Source organism: Sphaerodactylus townsendi, linkage group LG06 (assembly GCF_021028975.2).
Source record: "Sphaerodactylus townsendi isolate TG3544 linkage group LG06, MPM_Stown_v2.3, whole genome shotgun sequence".
Taxonomy (NCBI): domain Eukaryota; kingdom Metazoa; phylum Chordata; class Lepidosauria; order Squamata; family Sphaerodactylidae; genus Sphaerodactylus; species Sphaerodactylus townsendi.
This window is the reverse complement of record NC_059430.1, coordinates 1,633,895-1,648,444: the sequence shown is the minus strand read 5'-3', so window position 1 is coordinate 1,648,444 and position 14,550 is coordinate 1,633,895. Positions and strand designations below refer to the sequence as shown.

The 14,550-nt window shown below is 54.6% G+C and overlaps 1 protein-coding gene across 1 annotated transcript in view; it reads right to left on the bottom strand.

Annotated features, from left to right (window-relative positions):
• Positions 1–14,550, bottom strand: part of SND1 (staphylococcal nuclease and tudor domain containing 1) — a 242,458-nt gene that overhangs the window by 89,887 nt on the left and 138,021 nt on the right. Inside the window, exon 15 of the mRNA XM_048499490.1 lies at positions 9,117–9,258. Within this exon, the coding sequence (XP_048355447.1) occupies positions 9,117–9,258 (142 nt within the window). The remainder of the gene's footprint in view (positions 1–9,116; positions 9,259–14,550) is intronic.

Below are 14,550 nucleotides of genomic sequence, written 5' to 3'. Positions count from 1 at the left end.
AGGCGCCCATTCGCCTCACACACCAGGGCAGCCACAGACGGCACAAAGGCAGCCAAGAACTGCGCCTCGTCATGTGAAATGCAAATGCTAACGAGCGAGATAGAAAGCGAGCTGGCCAGCACGTCACTGGTGGGGAGAAGGCGAGCGCGTGTCGCAAAGGGGCCGGGCCACCGGCAGCCGGAGTGGGCCCACAGGCACCGTGTGCCACTGTAAACATTCGGAAGAGGACAAAGTCAAAGCCAGCCCAACAACAGCAGCACAGGAGTCGAGGCGCTGGCTGGAGCAGCCCTGCCAATTTGCACCTGACCTGCTTTTCAGAACAGCTTGATCGGAGGAGAGCCCCAGGTAGGCAGAGGGGGGGGGGCTGGCAGAGGAGGAGCCGGGAGGAGGGAGGCCCTCCCGTGGGTGGAAGAGGCAGGCCGGCCACTGCTGCTGCCCGCTTTCTTACAGGGCCCTTGGAGGGCTGCCAGGTTCCCGCTCTGAACAGGAGAGCCGGAGAAAAACGGAGGGCACGAGAGCGTCATTCCCGCACAACTGGAAATGATCCCATTGCATTGCTGGTTCCCTTGCAAGTCAGTCTCCCGCCAGTTGCTAGCCCCGTGTTGGCATCCCTACAGAGGAGCAACTGCTGCGTGACACCTCCCCGTCCCCCCCCCCCCAGCATTGAGGGCAGCACCAGAAGCAAGGCAGCTGAGCAGGGCCACAAGCCAGACGAAGGAAGGGCAAGAGGAGGCCTGCCTCAAACACCAGTCTCTTGGCTTCAGTCTACAGCTGCCTTCCGCAACTAAGGACGGGCAGGAGGGAGGGATCTAGTGTCTAGATCGAGGGATGCCATTGTACCTCTCTATTCTGCATTGGTTAGACCTCACCTGGACTATTTGTGTTCAGTTCTGGGCACCACAACTGGACATTTTTAAATATTCAAAGGGATGTGATGTTTAAGAGGAAGCAAGCTTGTTTTCTGCTGCTCCAGAGACTAGAACCAGGAGTCATGGGTTCAAGGGGAAGGAAAAGGGATTCCAGCTAGGGAGCGGCAGCGGCATAGTGGTTAAGAGCAGGTGCATTCTAATCTGGAGGGATGGGTTTTGATTCCCCGCTCTGCCGCTTGAGCTGTGGGGAATTCAGATTAGCCTGTGGATTCCCAACACACGCCAGCTGGGTGACCTTGGGCTAGTCACAGTTCTTCTGAGCTCTCTCAGCCCCACCTACCTCACAGGGGGGTTGTTGTGAGGGGGGAGGGGAAAGGAGTTTGTAAAGCCCCTTTGAGTCTCCTTACAGGAGAGAAAGGGGGGGATATAAATCCAACTCCTCCTTCTCCTCCTCCTACTACTACTACTAAAAATTAGGAAGAATTTCCAGAGAGTAAGGGCTGGGACAGTGGAATCTACTGCCTCAGAGTGTGGTGGAGTCTCCTTCTTTGGAGGTTTTTAAAGAGGGGCTGGATGGCCATCTGTCTGTCAGGAATGCTTTGATTGTGTGTTCCTGCATTGCAGGGGGTTGGACTGGATGGCCCTTGGGGGACTCTTCCAACTTCAGGATTCTATGAGGGAGGGACACTGAGGGAGTTTTTTGGTTTAGAAAAGTGACAGCAGGAGTTTGACAACAGTCTGGAGAAGTGGCTTTAAATGTGGGCTGCATGTCTCTAATGTATTTCATTCTATACTTGCGAGCCGCCCTGAGCTCCGTAAGAAAGAAAGGAGGCTAATAAATGATTTAGATGAATAAATAAATGATGGATGTTTATAAAATTGTGCGTGAAGGTGGCCAGAGCTGGCAAAAAGAACTTTCCCTTCCTCTCCCCAAACACCAAAACTGCAGGGCGTCCAAGGAGGCTGACGGGCAGTAAACTCGGGATGGGCAAAAGGGGCTCTGCCTTCACACACTTGGGGAGCCACTGGGTGCGACAGGCGGCTGGGCCAGGTGGAGGGACTCCTGCAGGTCTGACCCACCAGAGCTCTTTCCGAGGTCCTTGGATCTTCGGGAAGAGAGAGAGTATGGGAGGAACAGGGGTCTCCCAACCCGGGGTCCTCCTTTTCAGTAGCCGCAGCCTGCCCACTGTGGACAAAGCTCAGCTCAGCCAGGGCACCCGTCTCCCTGCCCTCTGGTTATCCCTGCAGAGCGGCACATGCAAGGAGGCTCCGCCCAACAGTCGGCCTCTGGTCCTCACCTGGGCCTGTTTTCTGCTCGGCCCCGGGAGAGGCTCCAAGGGCAGCTGAGCCAGAGGCACCCGGCTGTCTGGCAAAGAGGGGGTGGCAGCGGAGCACTGCTTTCAGCACCAGAAGCTGTGGCAACCAAGATATCCTCCGGGCCAGGGAGGGGGTCTGGAGAAGGCTGTCCCTCACACGAGCCGCCTCAAAAACTTAAGCAAGACCACGCCGGCCCCACCTGAGGAAGGAAGGAAGGAAGGAAGGAAGGAAGGAAGGAAGGAAGGAAGGAAGGAAGGAAGGAAGGAAGGAAGGAAGGAAGGAAGGAAGGAAGGAAGGAAGGAAGGAAGGAAGGAAGGAAGGAAGGAAGGGAAGGAAGGAAGGAAGGAAGGAAGGAAGGGAAGGAAGGAAGGGAAGGAAGGAGGGGAGGGAAGGGAGGGAGGGAGGGAGGGAGGGAAGGAAGGAAGGAAGGAAGGAAGGAAGGAAGGAAGGAAGGAAGGAAGGAAGGAAGGAAGGAAGGAAGGAAGGAAGGAAGGAAGGAAGGGGGGTCTCCCCAGGGGCTGCGTCAGCAGCTTCCCAACCTGTCGGGAAAAATCATCACCAAAGGCAACTAACACTTCCTCTCCTCTGAGCTGCAGAAGCCACGTGGAAAGGGGCCACGGTCGCCCCCCACCCCCGTCTCTTGCTCTTCTCAAAAGGTTCCTGAGAACATCACCTGCAGTGCCCCGCCTGCCCCCCCCTTCTCATGGGAAGTTGGGAAGTTTCTAGGCTGCCTCCCAGCCCCCACTTGCTGATGCGCCCGCTCCCCTCTGCTCCCAATGAGCCCTCTGGGCAGCCACCGCCTCCGCCCCACGCTCAATTTGCAGGGTGCAAACTGGTTGCAGGAAGGGGGCCCCCGCCCCCTGAGCCCCTGGAACTTCGTGCCAGCTCTGCCTGCTCACGGCACTCATCCCCTTGGAGTTCTAGCAAGGCCCACCTGGCACCCGTTCCCTCCCTTGGGGATGAAGGTGTCAACCGGCCCCCTCCCCTGACTTCCCCTTTGGCAATGCGGTCGAGAGGAGGAGGGGTCTCGGCAGGGTACAGACACCACCAACCGCTGCCTTCAAGTTAGAAAGGTTTTTCAAAAAGAGTCGTGCATTCAGGACTGAGCAGAAGAGGGAAAAGGGAAAACTGCCCTCCCCCAACTAGACGGGTTTGTGACGGACACATGTCACAGGCGCTCGTGCCCCTGAGGTCCGTGCCCTCAGAGAAGAGCCATTACCCTGAGGTCAAACTTTGAGCTTCCTCCCGGTCTGTGACTCCCTGTGCACAAAGTGGAATCCATAGGCAACCCCCCAAGGCTGGAGATGACCTCTTCACTCCATCCTTTCCACCGGGGAAAGGGAACTAATATTTGTATTGTCAAAGGCCTCCATGGCCAAAATCACTGGGGTGTTGTGGGGTTTCCAGGCTGTATGGCTGTCTTCCAGGTGCTCGGGGGGAGCAGCAGCAGCAGCAAAAGGCCGTTGCTTTCCCATCCTGCCTGTGAGCTCCCAAAGGCACCTGGTGGGCCACTGCGAGTAGCAGAGAGCTGGACTAGATGGACTCTGGTCTGACCCAGCAGGTTCTATGTTCTGATGTTCTAATACAGCCCGGAAACCCCACAACACCCCAGCGACTGACCTTTGCTTCCTGCCCTCCCCCCAACCCCCCTCCTTCACTTCACAAGCCCACTGGGTGGACTGCCCGTTGCTGGGAGTCCTCTTACCTCCTGCCAGTTTGTTGCTAGCATCCCCAATAAACCCTGAAGGATAGAGAGAGCGTTCTTACAAGAACCCTGCAAGGTAGGCCGAGGGCTGTGACTTTTAAGAGGAAATTGTAGGGCAAAGGCTGACAAGGCTCCTGCCCCGTGGCTCAGTGGCGTCCCCCTTCGTGGCCCAGCAGCATCCTCCCACCGCGCCCTGTGATTCTAGAGCCCACCTGGTCACTCGTGAGAGGTAAGCAAAGCCCAGGCAGCTGACACCCCTCTGTGCCACGCAGCTGTGCCAGAGACTGGGGGTGGCCCGGGGGAACTCTCACAGCCGTCAGCCTCTCCAGGAGGGAGGCCTGCTCACCTGGGTCCGCCCAAGCACTGCAGGTGAGGATGGACTCTCCTCCCCGGAGGACAGGAGCAGGTGTACCGAGGACGGCTCTCTGCTGGTCGCAACCACGCACTCTCCAAGGCGCGCGTGTGGGGGGGGGGCGGGGGGAGACCATCCATGGGAATGCCTGGGAAGATTCCTGGAAGAGCTCCGTGCAGGTAACGGCAGACCCCTCGGCAGGTGTCAGGCAGTTCCTATGGCAACAGCACTTAAATATAACTCCTGGCAGGGTCTGCGTGTCCCACGAGGCCTTCCCCTCCGTTTCGCCACAGCCGGAATTAGCCCCACAACACAAAGACAACCACTACAACCGTGGCGCCCCCACAGCCCTGCCTGCTGCGTGCTGGAGGGAGGGATATATCTGATCACTGGTGCCAGCCAACAGACTCCACTGACTTTGCCAACTCTGTGCTGATCGCTGACACAGATGGAATCCACCCAGTTCAACACCCCGGGCTCTCTGGCTGGCTGGGGATCCGTTCACCCTGGAAATGGGGGGAAGGGACTCACACGCTTCCAAAGCCACGAGCTGTCATCGCAACACACACAGAGGGAGAGAAAAGCCCTTCTTCACACGGCACCCCCAGAGGCAGCCTTGGCCAAAGGGAATGGAGCTGGGGGACGTGGGGGGGGGGGAGTACCCAGGGCAAGGAAGCGCTCCACCGGGCGGGCCTGAGGGTAGCTCAACTGAAGTCCCCAAACTGTTTTCAAAGGCCATCTCACTCAGAGCACATGTCAATATCCTAACTTGGCTACACATCGCTGTGGCCAGTGTGTGGTTTTTGAGGAATGGCTGCAGCTGGCAAACCAGCCAAGGCTGGTCAGAGGAGACCTGACCCCCACCCCAACTGTGGGCCTGCCCCCCTCCCACGTGGCCCATTCCAGTCAGCTGAGCCCTCCAGTGATTCCAGAGTAATGCTAGAAGAAGAAGAAGAGTTTGGATTTATATCCCCCCTTTCTCTCCTGCAGGAGACTCAAAGGGGCTGACAATCTCCTTGCTCTTCCCTGTGAGGTGGGTGGGGCTGAGAGAGCTCCGAGAAGCTGTGACTAGCCCAAGGTCACCCAGCTGGCGTGTGTGGGAGTGCACAGGCTAATCTGAATTCCCCAGAGAAGCCTCCACAGCTCAGGCAGCAGAGCTGGGAATCAAACCCAGTTCCTCCAGATTAGATACACGAGCTCTTAACCTCCTATGCCACAGGTAAATGGATCTTTACTGTTTCAACTTTCAATGGTTAAATGCTTTATATCTCTACTACCCAGTTGGGGCGGGGGGGGTGGGGGGTGGAGAAGACGCCCAGTCCTCAACAAGGAGAGATTGGGAGCCAAGTGGGTGACAGCCAGTGGGTGCCAACAACAATTATTTCCACCCTCTCTTCATAAAGCCAAGATAGCAACTACTAATAATACATCTCGAAAGGTTAGAAATCACACAATTAAGAACAAATGTAGTTCATCATAAAACGCACCAAATCAAGACCAGATGTTAAAATCCTCCTCCTTGGTGGGGAGGGGTCTGGTCGGCCTCCCCTCCACCTCACGCTTTCGCACCTCAAGCCAAGCGCCAGCTGGCATGCCACCATTGGAAGAGGCAGAGGAGGAGTCCTGCTGGATTTCCATAAAACAGCAATTCAATTACAGAAAGCCAGGCAAATTCCTAAGTCTCCACAGCCCTCCTAATTGCCTAATTAAGGACTGGGTTGCCAAGAACACAATTACACTCCCTGGGCAAGTCATTAAGGCCCCGGTGATCATGGAGTGGAGTTTCCACTTGGAGGCTGGGGGCCCGAGCGGTGGAGGTCCCACGATCCTTTTGTGCGTCTGGCTCACGTGGACGATCCAGGCGCTCTTTCCTCCCTCGGCCGCCTGCCTGGAGCCCTGGACGGAAGGAGCAGCAGAACAAGCCCCACGGATGCCCCCACGCCGGGATAGCTTCTGCTGCAGGTGATCCGCAAGTATGCAGAAAGGAGCCGACTGCAGTGTGACACACACACACACACACACACACGCCCTGCTAGAAGCCAGAAGAGAGAGCAGCTCTGATTCAGCTCCAAAGTGTGGAGCTGCACTCGGCTGCACGCTGCCTTGCTCGCTCGCTCTCACTACACACACATCCCAAGTCAGCAGCCGCAGCAGCAGCAGCATCCCCCGCACGGCTGCCCCCCCTCCCCAGGCGTTGCGTTTCTGCAGTCGGCGAGGCAGCAGCAGCAGCGGAGAGGATCCTCCGGGTCGGATGCATCAGGAGTTTGCCCTTCTGCGGTGGTGGCATCTCTTATTTATTTTTTAGCATAAGTGGGAGGTTTAGTGCTTATTAAAATTTTAAAATATCACAGGCTCTGTAAGGAGGAGGCTCATTTTCTTGTCTCACGCAGCTGACTTAGGAACAATTAATTATAAATACGATGCCAGGTTCGTTCTGTCTCTTACACGCAGACCTCGTGAGCATCCCTGGACTCCAAGCGGGCCACCCACACCTGAGAGCCAGGATCTGGGCGGGGGGGGGGGGACAGGGTCTCTGCACTCCCGGGACCTCTCTGCACGCCTCTGCAGGGGCAGGGGAGCGGGGGGGGGGGCAGCAGGCAGCAGTCCAGCTCAGCAACCACAAAGCTGCATCCTCAGCTGTCCCATGGCAGGCCTGAGGACACCCCCCGCGAGGGAGAGGCCGGCTCCTGCACCTGGGTCCCCTCCCACCATTCAACAGCAAGAGGCCAAGAATTCTGCCACCCCCACCCTGCGTTTGCCTCCAGTGGGAATCCAAGCCTAGCGTGGAGCAGACAGTCCCCCCCCATGCCAGTATCTCAGAGAGAGATGAGCCTGGATGGGGGGGGGGGGGGGGAGGTGGCCATCTTTTAGACCAGTGATGGTGAACCTTTTCGAGACTGAGTGCCCAAACGGCAACCCAAAATCCAATTATTTATCGCAAAGTGCCAACACGGCAATTTAACCTGAATACCGATGTTTTAGTTTAGAAAAAACGGTTGGTTCCAAAGCGCACATTACTCAGGAGTAAGTTTGGTGGTAGTTGGTAGCTTTGCTTTGACACAACCGTGCAATGCTCCGAATGGGTGAATCACAACCCTAGGAGGGTTTAGAACAGGGGTAGGGAACCTGCAGCTCTCCAGATGTTCAGGAACTAACATTCCCATCAGCCTCTGTCAGCATAGCCAATGGGCCATGCTGGTAGGGGCTGATGGGAATTGTAGTTCCTGAACATCTGGAGAGCCGCAGGTTCCCTACCCCTGGTTTAGAAGCAAGCCCCATTGCCAGCAACCGAGCTTACTCCCAAGTAAAGGATTGCACTTTAGTTCTTCGCATGAAAATCAGTGGGGTTTAACAGCACTTAACAGGGTGACCTACATGTCATGCCCAGCAGCCCAGGCCAGCCTAGATGTGTGTGTGTGTGGGGGGGGGGATTTTCCACCCCCAACATGATGAACTCCGTGCACACGTGCCCACAGAGAAGGCTCTGAGTGCCACCTCTGGCACCCGTGCCATAGGTTCACCACCACTGTTTTAGACCATTTCCAGCACTGAAAACAAACCAACGAATGAGGAAAGAAGACTCCAGGTAGCAGCGAGTCGGCAGCAGCACCCAAAGGGAAACCCAGAGCCTTCGTTCCAGGGGGCCGGAGGAGAGAGAGGCTAACAGACCCCAGCAGCAGCAGCCAGCCTGCCCGCCTGCCCCGGGGGCACACCCCCCCCCCGTGCCTGGCAGAAGAAGGCCTGCCCCAGCCGGGCGGGGGCCACAGCCGAGCTCGCCAGCCGCAGCGGGCCCCAAGACTTCAGCCTGGCTCACGCCTGCGATGCCCCTCGAAGGCCCCTGCCGAGCGGTCGACAAGGACCTTCGCCACACAAGGCCAGGAGCGGCCAGAGCCTGCTGGGGGGGGGGGGGGCTGCTCTGCCCTGCGTTCACCCGCTGCCCAAGGGTCGTGCCCTCAGGCTGGAGAGCAGCCAATCCCCATCACTTGAGAAGGCCCACGCCCCCCCCCCCCCACAGCTGCCAGGGTGCTCCTGGGGAGTCAGTGCAGTAGAGGCAGGCCCCACCCGCCCCCCTGGAGCAACGCTCTTGGCTAGAGAGGAACCAAACCCCAGGATATCTGCGTTTCTACTGAATTCCCCACAACTATGGCGACCGATCAATATTCAGGGTCATCTTTTCTACCACGGAGATTGCCATAGCAACAGAAAACCAGGAATGAGCTGAAAACCCAAGGACCGGTCTTGGGGCCAGGATGGGCGGGGCGGGCGCAGGGCGATGTGGGTGGGAGGACACCCCTGAAACCATCACCAACTGCTCTGAGGCAAAGGGGGTGGAACTGTCTGTGGACCCCCCCACCCCGTGCCCTGCAGGGCTGGGGGGGGGGGGGCAGTTGGCCACAGCCTCCAGGGGTGACTCTCAACAGAGAAGCTCAGAGTCCCAGATGGACCACACAGGGCTGAGCACGCCCAGTCTGTTTCCAGGGCAAGCCCCCTCCCCTTGCATAAGAGGGCCCCAGGTAAGCCTCATCCAGATAGCCCTAGCCTACGGGATTATCCAGGTAGCCTGTGGTCCTATCCAGACGCCACTTCCTGCTTAGCCCACCCAGGCAGCAGAGGAGACGCATTTCACTAGCCCATGGGGGTGGGGGCGAGTTAATAAAGCAAAGGCAGGGAGCTGACAGGGGGCCGGATGCTTTGTGGCGGAAGCCCTTGCTTCCTTCCGCCAGGCGGGACATCCCAGGAGAACGGCAGGAGCAGCTGTGCACCAGCTGGGGGGGGGGGGCAGTGCTAGGCCTGGCGACACCCAGAACTCCCTTGCCAGCCAGCCAATGTGCCCCCACGCCCCCCTTGCATGCCCCTCCTTCAACTCACTCACCTGCCAGCAGGAAGGTGATGAGGCAGGTCTCCTTCGGCAGGTACAGCTTGAGGCGGGAGCCGCTGAAGACGTACTCCACCACGGCCTCCGAGCGGCCAGCCCGCTGCAGGAAAGGCAGGAACTGCTTGGCCTTCTGAGTGTCCTGTGGGGGGTGGGGGGGGAGAATGAAAGAAAGAGAGTTGAGCATCAGGAACACATGGCCCACGGGGGGAACCAGTCCTGTCCCCAAGGGGAGCACAACTCAGTTCGTGACGTAACCCATCCAGAGAGGGGCCAGGAAGAGGGGGAGCCTTCAGTTGCTCCCCCCCCACCCCAGGACAAGGAGCACGAGACACAGCCAGGTAGCAGCTGAGGAGGAGGAGGAACAGGCCACCTCACCTGGCCACTCTCGCCTCAGCTCACCTTCATCCACACGGCGTGGCCAGGCCCCTCACTTGGAGAGAAGCAGTGTGGCATAGCGGTTAGAGCGACCCCACCCCCCACCAGCTCACCCTGCCTAACCTGATGAAGCAAGGCCCCTTCTGCCTCTACATTGGCAGCAACTCATTAGGAAAAACTTTGCAAGACTTGGGCAGGGGGAGGATGTTTGACAGGGTACATCAGCAACACGGTAGTCACCCCCCCACGGAAGGGAGGCGGGGTTCTGCCAGTCCACCCCCTGCCCCGGAGCCTCCCGCCCCCCTTCCTTCGTTGGGGACTTGACAGAGGTATGAGGTCCAGGGCCTTGTAGGGAATTTCCTCCTCCTCCTCCTCAGCCTGATGAGAGAAGAGCAAGACGAAGGCCATTTCTGTTTATTGCTGGCCAGAGCGAGGACGGAGGAATGCATATCCTTTCCTTGGCGGTCTCCAATTGCTTGCCTATTGACTTCTTTTGAACAGCTGCCCAGACCTCTGCAGTCTATTTTTTTCCAGGAACAAAGATGGTGAGCGTTGCCAGTTACAGATTTATTTAACCCGGGGGGGGGAGAGGGGGGGCCAGTGGCGCCTCCTGAACGAAAAAGGCAGGCAGGTGGTTTTTTATTTTGCTCTTTGCTTAATTTAGAAGAATGAACTGCGAAGAGGAAGCAAATGAAGAGCAACTTGCTGCAGCCAAGGCAACTTCCCTGCCCTGGCCCGGCTCCAGCTCATCGAAGAGCTACCTGATCGGACTAGCAAAGCCGAGAGGGAGGCAGGAGGGCCGAGCCGTTGACCAGCGGTCCGGGCAGGTGGTGCCTGCAGCGCTGACCAGCCTTAGGCAGGCGAGCCCAGATCGCCCACCCCCAGGGTGGGGCCTCTGACTCTCTGCCAGCCGCCCAAATGCTCACCCCCTTACTGCTTTGAAAGCCTGCGTCACGCTAGACCTGGCCCTAACATTTATCCATTTTACAGATGGAGAACACTGATGCAGAGAGTCTTAGACTACCTCTGTGAAAGTCGTTTGACGCCCAAAGGGGTCGCGACCCACAGGTTAAGAATCGCTGGGCCAACGGGTGTTCTCTTGGGAGGTGGCTTTAGCTACCCTTTGTTGTTGCAGTAGAAATCAAGGGAAATTTCTCACGCTGGAGTGAAGCAAATGGAGCAAGGCTTGGCATTGGGACCAGTGCAATTCAATTTATTCATTAACGATTTGGAATTTAGGATGAGCGGTACAGAAAACGAGGAGCCCCGCGGCGCAGAGTGGTCAGCCCACAGCCTGAGTTCAATCCTGACCACCGGCGGTTTCAAGCAGCCAGCTCAAGGTTCACTCAGCCTTCCATCCTTCTGAGATCAGTAAAAGGAGTACCCAGCTGGCTGGGAGTTAAGTGTAGAAAACAGGGGAAGGCAACAGCAAATCACCCCATAAATGTAGTCTGCTTAGTAAACTTCACAATATGATGTGACGTGACCTCGTGGGTCAGTCATGACCCAGTGCTTGCACTTGGACTACCTTCACCTTTCCACCTTTAGTGCAGAAAACTGTGAAAACTTGAAACGACTGCTGCAGAACTTGACTAGGGACAGTGCCAAGAAGAAGAAGAAGAAGAAGAGTTTGGATTTATATCCCCCTTTCTCTCCTGCAGGAGACTCAAAGGGGCTGACAATCTCCTTGCCCTTCCCCCCCCCAACAAACACCCTGTGAGGTGGGTGGGGCTGAGAGAGCTCCGAGAAGCTGTGACTAGCCCAAGGTCACCCAGCTAGCGTGTATGGGAGTGCACAGGCTAACCTGAATTCCCCAGATAAGCCTCCACAGCTCAGGCGGCAGAGCTGGGAATCAAACCTGGTTCCTCCAGATTAGATACACGAGCTCTTAACCTCCTACGCCACTGCTGCTCCAAAGCAGGACTACAGTTGAACATCAAGAAGACAAAAGAAACAACCACAGGAGAATTACTCAGTTGTGGAGTGGACAGTGAGAAAACCAAAATGGTTGCCTGGGACTTGGAAGGGCAGCCGTCAAGGAGCAAGGCAGGATGTGTCACCGGCTACCAAGATTCATGCCACAATATTCCCTGTTATGATGTACGGGTGAGACAGTTTGACAGTGAAGACAGCTGACAGGAAAAGAGGAGATTCCTCTGGAACGTGGTGTTGGAGGCGGGTTTTACAGACACTGTGGAACACCAAAAACAAACCAGTGGATTCTAGATCAAATCAAGCCTGAACCGTCCCTCGAAGCTCAAATGACTCAGCAGGGGCTGTCGTACTTGGCTCACATCATGAGAAGGCAAGAGCTGGGAAAGGTTTAGGTCAGCTGGGAAAGGGGGAGGCCGGCAGTCTGTGGCGCAGTCTCCTCTGGAGCGTGAGAGGCAGTTCTGGTCTCTGTAGCTCCAGAAGGATACAGCAAAGCTAGCAAAAGTGCTGAAGGGGATGACCAAGCAGATTACAGGTTCCTCGGAGGAGAGGAAAAAAGGTGACTCAGGATAAGAGGGGAGAGGGTTGCTCTTACCGGTGACTGACGTGTGTGTCTACGCATTTATATGTATGTGCATGAACATGCTTGGGGAAGGGACGGGGGCAGAGGGAGCGTTTTTGCCCTCTCCCTGAGAAACCAGTGAAGTTTATCATAAACTGAGGGAGGTTTCTCTCAGCACATGCACAAGAAATGGAAAAGGAGGGGAATCACCAAAGAGAGATTCAAACAAACAAGCAGGATTTGTAGGGAGAAAGTCAGAAAAGCAAAAGTTTTTGTAAATGAGTTGGGCTTGCAAGAGCCCTTCGGGGGTGAGGTGGCTTATAAATCTCATAAATAAATTAAATAAATAAATAGAGGTTAAAAACAACAACAAAAAAGGCTTTATTGGTTATGTCTGTAGCAAAAGGAAGAAAAATGATAGGATGGAGTCACTGCATGGAGGAGATGGTAAAATATTATTATTATTACTATTATTATTATTATTATTATTATTTACTGAATGAATGAATGAATGAATGAATGAATGAATGAATGAATGAATGAATGAATGAATGAATGAATGAATGAATGAATGAATGAATGAATGAATGAATGAATATACCGCCCCATCCTTGAAGGGCTCTGGGCGGTGTACAACCATATATAAAATCATGGAAATACAGCTTCCATAAATATAATAAAAACAGCAGTTGTTTCCTAAGATAGGCATCTCACTTAAACTTAATCATCCTAGAAGGAGGGGGGGAGAGGCAGTGGGTCCTGATGATATTGAGGACCCATGGGTCCCAATGATGGGTCCCGTTGATACTAACAGAGGATGGAGAAAAGGCAGAACTGCTCAACACCTTTGCTTCTGTCTTCTCCCAAAAAGGAAACGGTGCTCATCCAGAGGAAAATGAAACAGAAGATATAGTAGGAGAAATTCAGCACAGAAATAAAAAAAAGAGTTAGTGTAGGAACTCTGGCTACTTTAAACGAATTCAAATCTCCAGGCCCTGATGAGCTACATCCCAGGGTATTAAAAGAACTGGCAGAAGTAATCTCAGCACCACTTGCTATAAACCCTGAGAACTCCTGGAGAACAGGAGAAGTCCCAGCGGACTGGAGGAGGGCTAATGTTGTCCCCATCTTCAAAAAGGGGAAAAAGGAAGACCCTAATAATTACCATCCAGTCAGCCTGACATCTACACCAGGAACGATTCTGGAGCAGATCATTAGACAGACAGTCTGCCAGCACTTAGAAGGGAATACTGTGATCACAAAAAGTCAGCGTGGGTTTCTGAAAAACAAGTCATGCCAGACCAATCTTATCTATTTTTTTTGATAGAGTGACAAGCTTGGTAGATGAAGGGAGTGCTGTGGACAAAGCATACCTGGATTTTAGTAAAGCTTTTGACAAAGTGTCCCATAATGTTCTTTCAAGAAGGCTAGTGAAATGTGGACTAGACAGTGCTACTATTAGATGGATTTGTAATTGGTTGACTGACGAAACTCATCAATGGCTCATCTTCATCCTGGAGAGAAGTGACTAGTGGGGGGCCACTGAGTTCTGTATCCTGGAGCCCAAAGTGCTATCCGATATTTTTGTATCAACGGCTTTGGATGATGGAATAGAAAGTATGCTAATCAAATTTGCAGGATGACACCAAAATAAGGGAGGGTAGCCCTAATAATCCAGAAGGGGACTTAAGAGTCAGAATTCAAAATGACCTGGACAGATTAGAGAGCTGGGCCAAAACAAACAACATGAATTTCAGCAGCGATAAATGTAAGATACTACACTTAGGCAGAAAAGATATAGGCTGGGTGATACCTGGCTTGACGACACTACATGTGAAAGGGATCTGGGAGTCTTAGCAGACCACAAACTGAACATGAGTCAGCAGTGTGATGCGGTGGCCAAGAAAGCCAATGCGATTCTGGGCTGTATCAATAAGAGTATAGTGTCTAGATCAAGGGATGTAATTGTACCTCTCTATTCTGCATGGGTCAGACCTCACCTAGAATACTGTGTACAGTTCTGGGCACCATAATTCAAGAAGGATATTGACAAGCTGGAACGGGTCCAGAGGAGGGCGACCAAAATGGTAAATGGTCTGGAATCCATACCCTACGAAGAGAGACTTAGGGAGCTGGGGATGTTTAGTCTGGAGAAGCAAAGGTTGAGAGGTGACATGATAGCCATGTTGAGTTATTTGAAGGGATGTCATGTTGCTGAGGGAGCAAGCTTGTTTTCTGCTGCTCCAGAGACCAGGACCAGGAGTAAAGTGAAAGAAAAGAGATTCCACCTAAACATCAGGAAAAACTTCCTGACAGTAGAATCTTTTTGACAGTGGAATTCACTGCCTCGGAGTGTGGTGGAGTCTCCTTTTTTGGAGGTTTTTAAAGAGAAAGGCTGGGTGCCCATCTGCCAGGAGTGCTTTGATTGTGTGTTCCTGCATTGCAGGAGGTTGGACTTGATGGCCCTTGGGGTATCCTCCAACTCTATGGTTCTATGATTCTATATCCACGGCCTCTGATGGCGAAGGGAGGTTTCTCCCCCACAGACTTTTCCTTGCTTCC